The sequence below is a fragment of the Saccostrea cucullata genome, unplaced genomic scaffold (genome assembly GCF_032062105.1).
Source record: "Saccostrea cucullata isolate Sc308-1 unplaced genomic scaffold, CSIRO_AGI_Scuc_v1 ctg264, whole genome shotgun sequence".
Classification (NCBI taxonomy): Eukaryota; Metazoa; Mollusca; class Bivalvia; order Ostreida; family Ostreidae; genus Saccostrea; species Saccostrea cuccullata.
The window spans coordinates 298,267-315,420 of NW_026932935.1; the positions used below are offsets into that span (position 1 = coordinate 298,267).

Genomic DNA, 17,154 nt, shown 5'->3' on the forward strand with positions numbered 1-17,154 from the left:
TGACCTACCCTGAGATTGAGAGATTTGGCCGTCTCGTCTACATCCCAGTACGGGAACAGATTGGTAAACTCCAGAGGTTCCAGACCAGCATACACTGCTACAGCTTTAGGGGGTTTCCTGGGATTCTTTTCTATAAAAACAAATGCTAAGATGTTAAATTTCATTCAAATTCAATTCATTTTAAAAACGAATTCAGCTGTTGTTTGGTGTTTCTCTATAATTTGTTCAACATGTTTATCAATTCTCAGAACTGAACTTCATGATTGATCTATCAACTTTTTCCCAATTTAAATGGGATTATTTTTACCTTGACAGTAATGGATGACGGTTTCTATTGCACATTTCCGGTCGACACTGAAGCGAGACCTAGCCGAGCCTGTATGTATATTTTCCTCCTCAGCGTCGGCCTCGGGCCACCAGCCGTGCCACAGGTACATAATATTGTCATCATCCACCAAAAACAGACCTGTTATAACAGTGGACAAATAAAAATCTCGGAAACTCAAATCTGACATATTGAAAAATTTAAATTTAAATCTGGTGCCATTTAGTATGTGAATATGAATTTTCAATGATTTTAAAACCAGAATATTTTTCAGGCTATTATTAATCTCAAGAACGGTAAAAGATATCAAGGTGAAACTTTCAGAGATTATGCATAGTGATCAATACTATCCAGGTCGCGACATTTCGGAGTACAACAGGAAAAAAAGTCCAATTTTTCAACTTTTTCTGTTTTTCAATATTTTTCTTTGATATTGGTAGATGGAATACTTAATATTTCATGAAATAGACGATATTTGCATTTAAAAAAACTTCCCAATGATGTAATGGGCACGTTTGTCATGTGGAAAACGAATTTTTTTATCATTTTTTTTTGGCTAGATGTGTAATCGTAAGATGTTGCTTGCAACCAGATCATATCTGTTAGTATGTAATGCTTTTAAAGAAAAAATTGAAACAATGATAAATGTGTGAACATATTAGAATTTCAAAGGCACTCGTCATGTGGAAAACTCGCAGAGTGTAATCATAAGACGTTGGATCTGTGAAAATCAAATAGAAACAATGATGAATAAATAATAAACACTTCTTTACTCTGGATCTTAGTTTCTAAAATGTAAATTCAAATTTCAAAGCTTGGAAAAATTACTTTTCTATATACATACCATTGAGAAGACAGCAGTAGAGAGACCTTGTGTTGGGCTTGACCCCCAGGGCTGACCAGAACTCGGGTTTCTCTGACCCCTCCTCCATCTCCGTGATCAATATATAGCACTCCTCCTTTACTCCTACCTCCAGAGGGCACCTGCAGGGTAAACAAGTTAATCACTATAATCTAAGCAATAAAAGTCAATACAACCATGACTATCTGGCACCATTCAAGGTGCTGATTTTTAAAATATTCAATGTAAAACTTACTTTTCTTTTAACCTTTCTGCCGCTGTAGTGGCCATTTTCCGGCAATGAGGTGGCGACTTACAGCCGTGCCACACAAACAGGAGACCTGACCTGATGTTTAGAACAATGAAGGAGGCTTGACTGCGAAGTCTGTTAGCCCCCATAGGTATCTCAATCAGACAGAGTTCATTCTCATATTCTCCGCGGACACAGTAACATCGCCATGATCCCTGGGTGTTGGTCATCTCATCTTCACGTTTTCCTATATGAGTGATCATCCGCCCTTGGAAAAGATTAAGAAAACATGGCATCTCTTTCCCTTCTGCCACTCGTACCTAAAAAAGGCAAAAATATACACATTCATGAACACATAAAATACAGAGTTGATGCTGCATTTACATAGTGAATGCAGAGATAGTGGAAGTGTGTTGTGTCTTTGTGTTTGTTTTCAAAATTAATAAAATCTCCAGACAGGAATTTTTACCTGAGGGCCCCTTTCTTCGTCCAGTTCCACTGTCATTAAAGCCGAAGCCCCCTTTTCGTTGATGGTGGAGTTCTTTCCTTGCCAGAAGAAATAAGCACACCTCTCCCGACCTACCAGAGACCTACGAGACTGTGTGCCCTTTAAGTTTGTTCCTGCAAAAGTACAAGTATACCTGTATGTATATCAAAATCCAATATAATGTTCTGTACATCAATAACAGAGAGTATCTTTAATATTTATGAGAAATGTAAAGAAAAGATATGTCCTGCATTAAGGTGCAATGGATTGTCTCTAAGAGAAAAAAATCCACAAAATGTTAACATGATCGATTTATGTATCAGAAGAGCCATATATCATATTTTCTCATGTGAGAATGATTCTGTTGTTCATTTTTTTGACACTGATGACCTACCTTTGTTTGTGATCATGTACTGCCATCTGACCACGTACGTATCTCCGTCGTGGAACTGACCAAAGCTGGGCTCCGGCATCTTATAGTGTTCATACTCCAGGACGTGCCACACAGTGACCCCTAGTGTCACAATGTTCTGTTCTCTTATAAACCCATCCATGTCCTCAGCCCTGAAAAATGAATATATTTATGTGTAATCAACATGTACAAGTATAGTACCAACACCTTTTGTAAATAAATTCCTCTTAATTAGACTAGTTAGATTTTTTTTCTAGAATTACTCAAGTGTTTACCGTAACAATAATTTGAAATCAAAATCTCCAATCAATTTAAAAATAATTTTTAAAAAATTGAAGAATCCGCTTTCAATTTTACCATGTATTTCCTCTGCCTACATTGGAGCCTTCCAAGACTAGAGATACAGGGTCTTTGTTGACGGGAATCATTAACTTGGCATCATATGGCTTTAGTTCTGCCAGATCAGTCTGAAAAAATAACATCCCGAATCAGTACTGGTGTCAAAGCATTCACAAAACCCTTACCATAATATTATTTCTGACGTTTCAATTTTGATTGTTAAGCAATAAAAAATGTCTGATATAATTGGAACATTGCTGAATACCTTGCTTCCTGTATCCAGACTCTTGACCTTGATGAGTCGTGAAGTATCTGGCCAATCAGCAAACTTCTCTCTAAACAAGATGGTCTCCATATTCTGATTGACTTTACCAAACAGTCCCCAGGATGGCCTCTCTTTGGCAGCTGATGGTAAGCCACCCATTTCCTCAGCTGTTAAAAAAACAAATATTTCCATGAATATTTTTATTCTTTGCTTCCCTTTTATTTCCAGCAGGTATCTACACAAAATGAGAAGGGCCGAGTTCTCTTTGGATGCTTTTTTTGTGAACATAGAAAGCAAGTAATTTGTGTGGAGGCCTCATTCCAATATAGGAACAACATATAAAATTGGTAAAACTGATGTGTCTTTAAATATGTCTTTTCTTGGGCAAAAACAAAAAAAAATGGATGCAATTTTGTTAGTAAATGTATGTGTAACAAATCTGGCTTCAGTCAACACATCACCAAATACCATTTATCTAACAATATAGAGCCTGAAATTTAATTCACAACATCGAATTCTAGTAGCTTCATTGAATGTTAATAGACATATTTAACAATAATTGAACATACAGGCAATCAAAGGCCTGACAGTACTTAAACAAAAGCAAGGAGGACAACTCACTGGACAATGGGGACATAGGGTTTATGTCACATGCACTGTAGTCATAACCTTTCTCATACAACTGTCGAGCCAGTTTGACACCCATTTTACGTCTCTCAGGTTTCACGGCTTTCCCTTGCCACACGTAGAGTTCAGTGCCAAAATCAAAGACCAGCACCTGTATTAGAAATGACAACATGAAGAGCTGATCATCTGCAAAAAGTTTAATAAAAGCATACACTGCCAGAGATTGCTCAGTTGCTGTGGACATTTTTGCCTATAAAACTGGTATTCAAAAAAAAAAAGAAAAATTATTCACATATCTCTCCAAATGATAAAAATAATGGCAATATTTAAAGTTTCACACATAACAGAAACCCTAGCTATGAAATTGTGGACAAATTTAAGCCAATTTACCTGATCTTTCTTGAGCATTTCATGTTTTGGCTGGCAGCCCCAGTATTCCTGGTAGGGGACCAGTGAGTTGTTCTCCAGTTTGTACACCATGTTGGAGGCCATGATATGATTCTCATATAGCTCATCCTCCTCAGGAGGTCCAGCAGCTAGAAAAATGGAAAACACAGTATTAAACTGCACTGGCACATATAGCTAAAAAAATTCATAAGAAATTATACACATCAAGGAAAGTAACAAAGGAGAAAATCACTGCTAGATTTAGCCTCTTACATGAGATGGTTTTGAGGCCCCCGAGGGCGGACCAGAATTTTTTGCCGGTCCCCAGGTGCTGTCTCTTCTCCTCCACATTCTCCACTAGAGGGGCTCGAGTTCCCAAGTCCTTCTTCTGAACGATGAAGGTGGCAATATCTGCAGCCTATAGAAAACGAACAAATTAATAAATCATTTTCTAAGAAACTTCTAATGGATTAGGTTTCTGGAGGTTTACTATAAACCTGCTTATTGATACCAGAAACTTTTGCAATTTTAAATGTCTTTTTTATATTGCTCACCTTCGCCTTTTCGATGACATTTGAGAATTCCCCCACCCAGTTGATGACTTTGTCGGGAGTGACCAGTATATAACAATCCCCACTGTTGATGGATTTAGCGCAGGGCTCCACTAAGCGGACCTGAAGTCTGCGGCGACCTTTGACATGGATAAGCATCAGGTCTTTGTAGGGGTCAAGGCGAGAGGGCATACTGGAGCCAGCAGACTCACCAGTTTTACGAAGAGCCACACTGGCAAAGTTTTCTTTGCTAGCTAAGCCAGCCAGGGCTGCCTCCGCAAAACCAGCTTTGTCAGCAACTAAAAGTTGATAAGATATTTAGATTTCAACAAAAATGTCAAAACATTTCATCACAATTAAAGAGACACAGTTTGAGCTATTAATGTCTTACAAAAGTGTGAAATAATCCATGGCAAGCAAACTTCTGCAGATTTGTTTTGTAAGATTAAGGTTTTTAGAAATAACATTCACAGCTTATGAAGAATTAATGATTATCATGAAAGAAAATGCTTAAAAAAAGATTTTTGATAACACAATACAATGAACAACTCCTTACTTTTCTCTTTCTGCTTGCGTCTGATCTCTAATTCAGCGTATCCCATCTTGACCTCTTCGTACTCTGTCTTGATCTCTACTGACGTCGTCTTCAGTGGATTCCGTACTGAGGCTGTGTGTTTACGCTTGGGACGGATCTTCCTCATGGATGGCAGCCTAGCAAAATTTTATACAAATTAGCAATTACTTTTCTTTTAGATCTTTTAGATATACATTTGCATAAAATTTCTCTTATACAGATAACTGACAGCATAAGTTTTAACCTCAAAGTTTTAGAAACAGTAAAAAATGCTAGATATTTTGAATAAATGTATACTTTATATGAGATTTATTACTCCCTCTTTTAAAAGTTATAAGCTTTTCCATCAAATCCTCACATAATACCTTTAAATAATTTTTCTCATATCTAATAAGGACCTACATGGCATAAGCATCTAATTAGGACCTACATGTCGTTAGCGATGATGAAAAGCTCGTTAAAGTCTTCCACAGAGACATCAATCTTCTCCTGGGTCTCGCTCACTTCTGATGATTGTCTGAAGAAGGATTTCAGTTGGTCGTCATCCATGGAGGGAACTGTGACCTTGACAGGCTCCTTGACCTCCTCCGTCTCCATGGTTACACCGACTGTGACCCCCTTAGGTTTGGTCTCAGTTTCATCCTCAACTGGAGGTCCTGATATAAGATTAAAAGTTAACTTTTATAGAAATGAGTTCAAACATCATTAGTTGATGAATATCCCTTATGATGTATGTAATGATAGAAACGCACAATAATTTGCTACTATGATTTGACTAATAAAAACAGAAAAAAATATATATAGAGAAAAAAAGAAAACAAATCAAATCTAATAAATACACGTACAGTGTTTGAATACAAACATAAGATTTGTTATTTAGAATATATACATGGATTTAAAAAAAATATATGTTGCAAAAATTTTAATCACCACCATAAAAGCAGTTAGTGCAATTTTAGTGACAATATATACACAACATATAACCACTGATTATAATTTCTATATTCCAGCCCACAGTTATAAATATTGCAATGATTATTGCTTTATGATGAAATATAAAATGATTACTTAATAGGATACATGTTTTGGGTTACAAAATTTAACTGTTTCAATTTTGAATTAAATTAATAATTTAAAAGTAACATTTTTTTATGTACACAGGGGTTAGAAAGAACCTTATTTGCTCTTTGTTACCTTGTTGTATTTGGATCTTGTGAGCCTCCATAATTTTGAGTTACATCGTGTTTGTCTTACCTGAGATGATGGTCTTTGGGAGGGGGATTTTTGGCAAGTCTCGCGTGGGGGTGGAAGGTGACAACGTAACAGGTGACCCAGATTCGGATTCCGAGTCTGTAAAAATGAATGCATAGTGCCCCGTGTGTTAGGTGATGTCCACAAAAAGCCACGACTGATACACATTAATGATATGAAACCAACTACCAGGCATTCAAAGCATTTCAATAATTTATAAAGGAAGACTTTTTTCTGGTTCTAGAAACTCAGGATTGTTTTTGCACATAGAATTCAAATCAAACATTGTGTTTTACATGCAAAATTCAAAATTTTTTTTAATTACTTATAAGAATTTGTTTTTTTTTTATTCTGATGAAATGCCTTGAAATATTGGAAGTCTTACAACAGTGACTAGCAGATTATATAATTAAAGCAAGCACATCATACTTTAAAAACCCTTTTATATGTCAATATATAATAAACCCTTAGCCCCTGGCATTCAAACCAATTTTCTACTGTTGCTTTTAAAATAACATAACATCTACTATCTACTCATCTGCCATGCTTTTGTTCTAAAAATTTTACTTCAGGTCTTATATTTAAAAATTCTCTTTGCAATAAAATGTCCTATATTGTAGATGCTCCTTTTTTGTATCTTAAGTGTTATTGAGTAATGAATTTGACTGAAACAGAATTTCCTATCTTTTGTTGAGTTATCTGCCTTTTGACTGTTGATTATACTCATTATATTTAAAGCTGTGACGTTGTCCACAGCACACATATATAATTAGTCCTCACAGCACACTGTATCTGGCTTATATAGTGTCCGATTAGCATCAAATCAATTAAAAAGAAAGACATTATAGTAATTAACACACAGTTCTGTACCTCTCTTGGTCTTCTCTCTCAACTTCTTCATCAGCGGGCTTTCCTCCACCTGACCTGTACAAAAGAAATCAGATCAACATACAATTATCTAACTCTAATATAAAGTCTTAATTCTAATGGAAATAATGTATTTGAAGAGCCAAGCCTCCTCATAAAATTTACATCATCTGTACATAAGACATGCTATATGCTGTTTGGTTAAAGACCATAAATTGGAGGTTCCATTTTACATGTAAGTTAAAACTGCTATAAGCATTTCTCTTTTATTCAAAAATTAATGGCAATAAAGTACTTCAAATTGAGAGAATTACACAATTTTGAATAACAATTCACAATGATCTGCAAATGATCAAAAGCTGCCATCTCTTTCATATTTGAACATAAAGGAAACACCAATAGTGAGAATTTTTATAACAGAGCCTATTAGGGAACATATTGGTTATTTTCTGAACTAGTTACAAGCTTCACACGTGTTTGATGTTTTGTTTGATTAAATAAATATCAAAAACTGCATTTTAGTGATTACCTCATTATTACAGACTTTTATTTCAGCATTGTTCTTGGTAAAAGGAGTCTAATCCTAGAAGACCTATAGCCTAATCAATAACCCTATCAGTTTTTATCCAGGAAACCTACACCCCCCTCAGACTTACCTGCCAGTTTATGGGCCACGGTGAACCTGACCTACACCCCCCTCAGACTTACCTGCCAGTTTATGGAATTTGTTTTCACTGTGAACCTGACTTAATACAGCTTTGCCCATTTTACAGTTTTTTACCTGCTTAAAAAAGTTCATGGGCCACGGTGGAACCTGACCTACACCCCCCTCAGACTTACCTGCCAGTTTATGGGTCACTGTGAACCTGACCTACACCCCCTCAGACTTACCTGCCAGTTCATGGGCCACGGTGAACCTGACCTACACCACCCTCAGACTTACCTGCCAGTTTATGGGCCATGGTGAACCTGACCTACACCACCCTCAGACTTACCTGCCAGTTTATGGGTCACTGTGAACCTGACCTACACCACCCTCAGACTTACCCGCCAGTTTATGGGTCACTATGAACCTGACCTACACCACCCTCAGACTTACCCGCCAGTTTATGGGTCACTGTGAACCTAACCTTAACCACTCTCAGACTTACCCGCCAGTTTATGGGTCACTGTGAAACTAACCTTAACCACTCTCAGACTTACCCGCCAGTTTATGGGCCACTGTGAACCTGACCTACACCACCCTCAGACTTACCTGCCAGTTTATGGGCCACTGTGAACCTTGAAGCATCCTTCTCCTCCACCCTGCCCTTCCAGCCCACCTGAGAGGTCTCCAGCAGGTTAAGCCGGTCAGCGATACTGTTGGGGCGGGGCATGTCCAGTCCCTTCTTCTCCCGTAGTTTGACCTCCACCTCCCCGTTCTTCGTATCCAGGGGCTTAGACACCCTCTTCTTCCAATCCTCCTCCCCACTCTTCTTCAACTGACTCAATCTACAGGCAGACAGAGCAAAAAGGTTAATTATTTGCCCATTTTTATGATTTTAGGGATTGTTTTTCATTCTTACAAAGATTGCCTTTATAACCAAAACAACTGTGAGAATTAATTCATCAAAAAACTCCAGCGAAACACATGGAAAATAAGCATACATTGGTAAACTTCTCACTCTTACAAAAATATTGTTTGCAAAAATTAGAATGATTTTTTAAAACTGAATTTAATGATGCTTTATTTTCGAGATTTGACTATCATATAGAGATTTAGAAATATGTAACAACATATTATCCTAATCTACACATAGCGATCAGTGCTTTACAGCACTTAAGTTTTAATCAAGCACCTGTTATTTGAAACTATGTGACTTCCTGTACATCTAACATCTAGAATGGCTTGATTCACCATCTTTCCTGTGTAAGGTGTGAGTCAAACAAGAGTTACCTGTCCTTGACCGAGACTTTGACATCTGATTGGCCCTCCTCAGCCTCCCGCTTCTCCTCCGGGGTGATGGGCTGGGTCTTGTGTCGGGTGGCCCCATAACGCAGTTTGGGGGAACCCTCGGGGGATTTCTCTGGTGAAGTTTTGTCATTTGGCTGGGTAAGGAATCTGCAGAATAATAGATGTATACATACAGAATACAAACAATAGAAAAGCCATAGGTCTTTATGAATGCATTTTAATAAAAAGCCTCTTGGTATAGGCAACCCCTGACGAGATAACTAACTGGCAGTATTAAGTCCATATTTACTTGAATGCTTATGGCATATTTTTCAACTTTATAAGGTCATAAATAGTGTTTATATGAGTCATGTAAATATCCCTTAATTAGCTGAATGCCATTTTTTCTGCAGATGTATGCAGTGTTCCTATTACATGTATTAATCCTCTACATGATTTTTTTGCTATTTTTAAAAGAACTTTACTTTAGTTCCTTGTTTTAAAAAAGAAATTTTTCTAGTCAATGATGCTTACATGCATGGCTACCCTCAGTACTACACCAAATCAAACAATTTGAAACACAATTCACAATATGTGATAGCAGAGTTCAAATCCTATGGTACAGAGTCCAATGCTTCATAATGAAAATATAACAATTAAAATTCCTCTCCTATGTAAAATATACTGTTAGGGTACCTATACCATGCAATATCAATAAACCTAAATAAAAACACAAACCTTTTGGGTGAAGTTTGAGGTTTTAATTCCAATTTTCCAGATTTTGCTTTATTTGATTTTGATTCGAATTTCAAAATAAGATTTGCAATCATATCCTGTCCAAATTTAGGCATGTTCACAAAGCTTTTGTTCTGACACTCAGAAAATATCCGTATTTGTACTAATCAATGCATGACTAAAAAAATTGTCACATGAGAGAAAACTTGGTCTTAATCACATTAATTTTTCTCACAGATTTTGTTTACTGATCCTTGATAGTGAACTGGTTACAAATAACGCGACCACAGACTTCCGAATCCTACGCTGCAGCCTTCGTGTGGCCGGCAAACCTTTACATCCGACGTGAAGTGCACACTCTAGCCCTAAAGCCTGATCAATCCAGCTTACATTGCACAAAGAAGAGACTCAAAATAAATGTGCCAACATTTTGCCTCTTAAATACAGGAAACAAAAGTTCCTTCATAAAATATCACTGCACTTCCCGCTTTCAATCAATTCATGATGCATTAACTGTCTATACCAATTTGAACACATGGATCACGAGCCCTTTATTTCCAACATCTAATAATTTTCCTTACATTAAATACTTAATTAAAAGTAATAATCTGACATTTCCTCTCATCACGATGTCGTTAACTTTCACACACGTCTTTCTAAAATTTTAACACACGCTGACCAAGGCGTAAAATAACAATATAATAACCGGGTATCATTCAAGTGTCATCTATTTCCTGTTGTCCTTAAATGAGCGTAAAATCTCCCTTTCCTGAGGGAACAAACATATTCCTTATAGCCCAATAATAGTCCAGCTGTCCTTTGTGCTTTAGCAGTTTATAACTTTCATCTAGTCCTAAGTAAACTAATAAACTTGATTGCAGCTCAATATGACTATCAGTCTAAACATAGTGTGTTATGTATTAGGAGGCCGTCCATGGGGTTTTTTGTTGACATTAGATGGTGTAGATAGCTTAGCCTTAGGTCCTATGAAAAGATATCTTTCAACTTACGAGTTGGTGTGAATTCACAAGCCTAATTAAACACAAATATCTATAAAGCCTACGTCACTTTTACATAGAATGGTATCTCACTAAAGTGTGGCCCACACATGCTAGGGTCATTCAGTGACAATTTTCCAGCTAAAGTGCATACATTTAGTTTCCATCTCCCTATCCATCAATGTTTTATCAGTCACTATGTAACAGTCATATTTACATAATCTGGCTACATTTACAAGGTTACTGAGCTTTGATTGGTATATATTTGTAGCAATGGCAGCTATAAATACTGGTAATTAATGTTATAGGCTATGATTAAAATATTTGGTGTTACAGGATATGGTTATTTTTTCCACAATTAGTGCATACTGCATGAAAACAATATTGTTATCAGTCCAAAACTTTTGTGTTCATCACTGAGAAAATTTCAAGGCCTAATATTCATTAAATTATCTGCAGTGCAAATCTGAAATGCAATAGTATTGTACCTCAATCTACTTTAATAGAGATGTGAGAAAATAAATTTATTAAATGATGGTTTACTCTCCCAACATAGTAACATGACATCAATTCAGAACAATGCTTAACCTATCCTAAATACTGTGGTCAGATCTGATGGGAAAATACTGACAGAATGCATATCAAATTACTAAAGGGTAAGTATCAGCCATTTCTTGCTGAAGTTGACCCTTCATAAAAACTCACCTTTCCTGCTGTTTGCGGTCCTTCCTCCTCCGTATGGATGCGGCACATCCTCCTGCAGCCTTTCGTTCCGGAGATGGAGACTTTCTATCTGATACTTTCACTTCCTCCACACGCGGTGACACAATGTCCTCCTCTTTGTCTTTCTTCAAAATTCCATGAACATTTGCTTCCTCCTTTTGTCCAATTGTTTTAAGCACTCCTTTCTCGGGTTCAGATTTGGGAACCTCAAAACTGCTTTCTTTTAGAACACCTTTCTCAGGTTCCTCTTGATGCACCTCAAAGGTGCTGTCTTTTAACACACCTTTCTCAGGTTCAGATTTTTTCACCTCAAAACTACTCTCCTTCTTCAGAATACCTTTAGGTTCCGAGTCACCTCCCAGCTCCTCGATTCCTGAGGACTTCAGCACACCTTTCACTATTTCCTCCTGAACACCTGCCTTTTCCTCCACCGATTCCTCCTCTTTTCCTCCTGATGTCTTCAGAATCCCCTTCTGTTCTGTAGCTAGGCTGTGGTTGCTGGATTTCAGTATACTCCTGTGTTCTTCTCTCTCCAGCATGATTCTTTTGAGTTCCTCATGGGTTTCCACATGGTGTTTCAGAATGCTGCGAGGTTCCTCCGCTCCTTTAGTACTATCACCCCGAAGAATGCCTTTCACATCCCCTTCTGACTTTGACATGCTCTTACTCAATTGTTTCTCAGCAGTCTTACTGCTGATTGGTCCTTCTACAAAGTATGCAAATTAACAGCAATTGATCTTGTGAAATTCTTAAGGAAGTTTTAATGACAATTTTTTAGAGTAATGTTTTCATAATCTCTCTCATTTCTAATAATGTCCTACTCTAAAGTAAAACAAACACACTTATTCTTCCTGATTTGGGAGGAGTGTGTTTTTTATCACTTCATTCAAGTGCTATGACTACTGGACTATCTTAAAAACAGGCGAGTAAACATATTCTCTGAGAGAAACAAGGTAAGGATATTTCTACAATAAACCATGATAAAGTAAATTATGAATGAGTTGGCACAGTGACTTATCGTTAGGTTTATCCGAGACTCACCTTTGTCTGAGCTTTGTTTGCTGAGATCTGATGACGACTGAGATTTATCGGACAGGTCCATACTCGAGCCTTGTCTTGAGCTAGGCTGAGACATGATTTTCTCGGCATGTTGAGCCATCAGCTCCCTCTGGGCTGCCACAGAGAGTCCTTGCATGATTTCTGGGTCTGGCGGTTTGACCATACTCATGGCCAGGGGAGAGATTCGGTACTGGGCTGCCTTCTCCACTTCTTCAATGGTCACGGGCTATATCGAACAAAAACACAGTCCAGTCCCATTAATAAGCTAAAAATTTGCAGAATTCATATCTTCAGGTCAAAAAATCCTTTCACAAATGACTGACAAAAACTCCATTAAGTGGACCACAGGTAATCTGGTGATAAATTTAATGGAAAATTCTAATCTGGTAAAAAATGGATCACCATAAAGTATGAGAGACAGCAAATTTCCCAATATGTGTACAGTGAACTCCAGAAGGTCAAAAGTCAACACTGATAATCAGAGGATAAATATATATTGCTACACACTGACCACAGCAGCTTTCTAAAATATTTCTTGTTGCCCAGTGGTACAATAAAGATGAATCTATATATACCCCAGGTACATGTCTAGAAAGTTTAATTTTTATAGACACCTATAATTATCAAAATATATAAATATTGCTCAAAGAAACAAACCTCAGTCATATGCCCAGTTTGTAAAGAGTCAAAATACAGAATAAGGAAATATATATTAATATCAAGGTAAATATTATGATTTGTTACATCCAATTACCTTTCCATATCCTACATCCTGTCATGAGAAATATGTAATTTATATAGACTGACTGAACTAGGTCACGTTATGGTCAGGGCAAAAGAAGACCTTATGTCAACACACAAATACTTACAGATAATATTACAAATGTAAGGTGACCTAAGATGGACCTAAAAATGTGAATGCCCTTGTTTCCTACAAATCATTGTTAATAGCTGTTTCTGACGTAAAAAAGATGTATGGTCGAACATTACAGATAAATGAAAAATTTAATATACAGACCATTCAAATTAAATATGTCTCAAGTTTTTCTAATCCCCACTCTACATGTATATCCTTTCTAATTAGCATGTTGCAATTTGTATTATGTTTTAACAACAGGTGCTCACAGTGAGCGAGCTCACATATTAACATCCTTTTTTAAATAAAGGCCCATTTATATTTTGTAAACGTAACCTTGAACTTTCCAGAAAGACAGAAAGACAAAAAAAATGAAATTCTTTGTCGTAAGGAATCTTTTAGTAAATTATGGACAATGGACACCCTTGATTATAAAAAATCATAGACCAGCTGTCATACGTTTCATATTTTTTTATATCAGTGAACTTGAACTTGCTACTATGAGCTTTGACCAGGGTTAAAACATATTCTTGGAGTCATAGACATTTTTTTGCGCCAAATATGAGCTTCAATCCAATGATTCTCCATTTGCCTGGACAAGATTCCTATATATAATCAGCATTCCTGTATCCCCCCTCCCCTTCAAATTTGATATGTAGGGTAAAATAACTTCTTATTCCCTCAAATAAATTCATATTTTAAAGGATGTAATCACTGAATAACAAATACCTGAGTATTAAATCTTGAGGTCAGCTGTTTACGGTTCCTCCGCCTGATGACTGGGGGGTCAGCTTTGGGGGGCACCTTCTCTTGTTCTTTTAGGCTAGAGAAGAGTTTTACTTTCTCTGCTAAACTTCTCCTAAAATTAGCAAAATATATAAAAAAAATTAAAAATCTAATGTCTACATTTTTAACACCTGTGCATGCCTAACAGTTGAGAAACAAATAGCATGTTACATCAGTGTTATAAATGCCTTTCTTAAACACATTAACCTTAAATAAAACATATGGTAAATGTACTACAAAACACCTAGAATTGGGTACATATATACGAAAATAACTCGGTTAACCTAAACAACCTATCTTTTCCAAATTTCCCACTCCAAAATCCTTTCCAGGTAATAATAGGCGACCTTAACAGGTACTTCTGTTAATATCTTTACAGATTTCAGCTGTTTTGATAACTCATATTCCACAAATTGAGATTAATTGGGGCACCAAGTGGAAGAGAATACCCATGCCTCAGTGAACAATGCTGGATTCATTTCCCCATGTTTCTGGTGCCAATGTTTCTGACACCGATAAAAATCTCTGACAAATAATATTAAGGCCATATCTTCATAAAATGCCTGTCATATCTTGATTAAAAACTTGATACTTAATTCACCCTAATGACCAAGATATTGTCACGTTCATTTAAAATATCCCTTTTAAAATTAAATCATGTGTGTATTATACTCATGCTTCCGTTAATAATTCATTTGACACCTATTTTCATACATGTTTAGACAATTTTTAATAAAATGTAACATGAAATGAATGCTTAAGAACAGTGAACATTTTCTTAAAAACAGATAATTTATGAGAGATAGTAAGCCATTCAGTGTCATTTCATATCCATTTAAGACTTGCTTTTGAAAGACTAATGCATAGAACTTAATTATATTTAACAGAATTATAGTGAGTTTAATATTTTCATTATATAATTTTGATATAAATAAAAAGCATTTCCAGTTTCTTTACACAGTAATTATATTCTTTTATAATAAGCAGCAGAGCAGAGAAAAACTGCACACAAGCATGCCTCGCAATGCCAAAAAACAAAACTCTGCCCCTCAATAAGCATTGAACATGCAAAGCATTTTAAAAAAAGTAAAATAAATATTTAAACATAAGAATGTGACTCAGGCTTGCTGGACAAGCTAGCAAAGATTCCACACCAACCTAGCAGCATCATCCGTCTTTTCCTCTTCCTCTTGCTGCGGTTTTTCGCCCTCGGATTTCCCGCCATCGGCAATCTCCGCCGCGGATTTCACCTCCTCCTCCGTAACCGGCTGTGTCTGACATCTCTCTCTCTTCTTCCTGTCGATGTACCTCTTAGCTCCACTAGCACACGGCTTGGGCTTATCCGGTTTGGCCTTCTCTACGATGTTTGTAAACATGGACGCTTTAGCAGACACACTAAGTCTGGCTGGATCATCCTCGTGTGTATCCAGATCCAGACTCAGACTCCGGAGGCTTTCCTCTGAGGTTTGGAATTCAAAACTATCACAGTAATTTTCTACATCAGATGACCCTGATAAAATACCAGAATCGGCTTTAGAGTCTCTGGCTCCTGACCAATCGGATTTCTTCCTTAGTCCTGCCATTCCGATTGGCTCCCCTTCAGGAATGGCATTGAGCTCCGCGGCAGTAATCGGCAAAGTCTTATGGCGTTCCCTTCGAGATCGTCTCAGTTTTTCTCTATGAAGATGTTGGGGAAATTCACTTCTCTTTCCAAGGAATTTCTTTGTGTCTTTTTCAAGTTGTTCGAACACATTTTTGGATGACTTTTTTAACACTTCACATCTAAAATCAGCAACTGATTGTAAACTGCAAAATAGCAAACAACAAAAGCTACCCCCAAAATCTAAAACACAATATAAACCCACAAAATCCTTAATCCCTAGCACCATTAATCATAGTATGCACAAGAAATAATAGTACTAAGTAAATTCCCATTTTTATATGAAAAGCAGATTGTGATTTTAATGCTACAAGACTAGATATATATATATTGTTTTTTTCTGAGTAAAGTTCTAATCATAACTTCTCATTAAATGCAGACTCTTTAAGATAAATAAAGCATTAACGAAATTGAAAATTGTGAAATCAAGTATTAATGAAGCATTATAATTATTTCAAAGTACCATTTCTAGAGTAACACAGTGACAATATATTTCACAACAATATATACAGTACATATTATATGCACAAAATTAACAAATTATCTATTATAATTAGCAGAAGCACACTACACATCTTATACACATATAACTTTAGGATATAATTACCCATCAGCCTCCTGTATTTCCTCTAACGTGACTGGCTGAGTTCTTGTTCTCCAGTCCTCCCTCTTACGTTTCTGGAAGGCCTTGCGCTTCTCCTCCAAGCTTCCCACTTTGTGGCCGAGCTCGGCGAGGTTGCTGAGTTTCTGTATCAGCTGCTCACCACAAATCGAGCTTGAGCTCTGCTCATCTGTGCTCTGAGAATGAGGAGTCAAGCTACCAGTTCTGAAGCAAAACACAAAATACTCTCTGTTAGAGACAACTGTACTTCTCCTAGTAAGAAATGTCACTGGTGCCTATGTCTGACATTCTTCTTCACCTAAAAAAAGCTCTGACTGCAGAAATCTGGCACGAGTACAAGCCAGGAGAATAGTAAGAAACAAAACAGAGGAAAAGAAACTCCCGTGTGTTGTTTGTTCTGTGATGCAATGTGTCAATCACCTTAGATGCAGTTTAAACGATTCCTTGTCTAATTCTAATGAGAATAATAATCTTTTGGTAGATTAATAAAGATTTTATGGTTAAGCCATCTTCTATGTTGTGTAAATAAAAAGTAAAACTTCTGACATTTGGAAACCTCTGATTTAAGAATTTATGTTCCCTTTATTACCAGCAATAAAACTGTAC

The 17,154-nt window shown here is 36.7% G+C and overlaps 1 protein-coding gene across 1 annotated transcript in view; it reads right to left on the bottom strand.

The window, feature by feature from the left end:
* LOC134236577 (titin homolog) overlaps positions 1-17,154 on the bottom strand; it is a 59,523-nt gene that overhangs the window by 2,801 nt on the left and 39,568 nt on the right. The window contains 24 exon segments of the mRNA XM_062718755.1: positions 9-130; positions 308-584; positions 1,000-1,046; positions 1,170-1,309; positions 1,423-1,736; positions 1,886-2,037; positions 2,298-2,467; positions 2,673-2,782; positions 2,920-3,086; positions 3,541-3,697; positions 3,937-4,082; positions 4,207-4,351; positions 4,488-4,783; positions 5,041-5,195; positions 5,489-5,714; positions 6,313-6,408; positions 7,180-7,233; positions 8,432-8,667; positions 9,113-9,277; positions 11,548-12,271; positions 12,607-12,850; positions 14,210-14,339; positions 15,425-16,072; positions 16,534-16,752. Of these exon segments, the coding sequence (XP_062574739.1) occupies positions 9-130; positions 308-584; positions 1,000-1,046; positions 1,170-1,309; positions 1,423-1,736; positions 1,886-2,037; positions 2,298-2,467; positions 2,673-2,782; positions 2,920-3,086; positions 3,541-3,697; positions 3,937-4,082; positions 4,207-4,351; positions 4,488-4,783; positions 5,041-5,195; positions 5,489-5,714; positions 6,313-6,408; positions 7,180-7,233; positions 8,432-8,667; positions 9,113-9,277; positions 11,548-12,271; positions 12,607-12,850; positions 14,210-14,339; positions 15,425-16,072; positions 16,534-16,752 (5,140 nt within the window).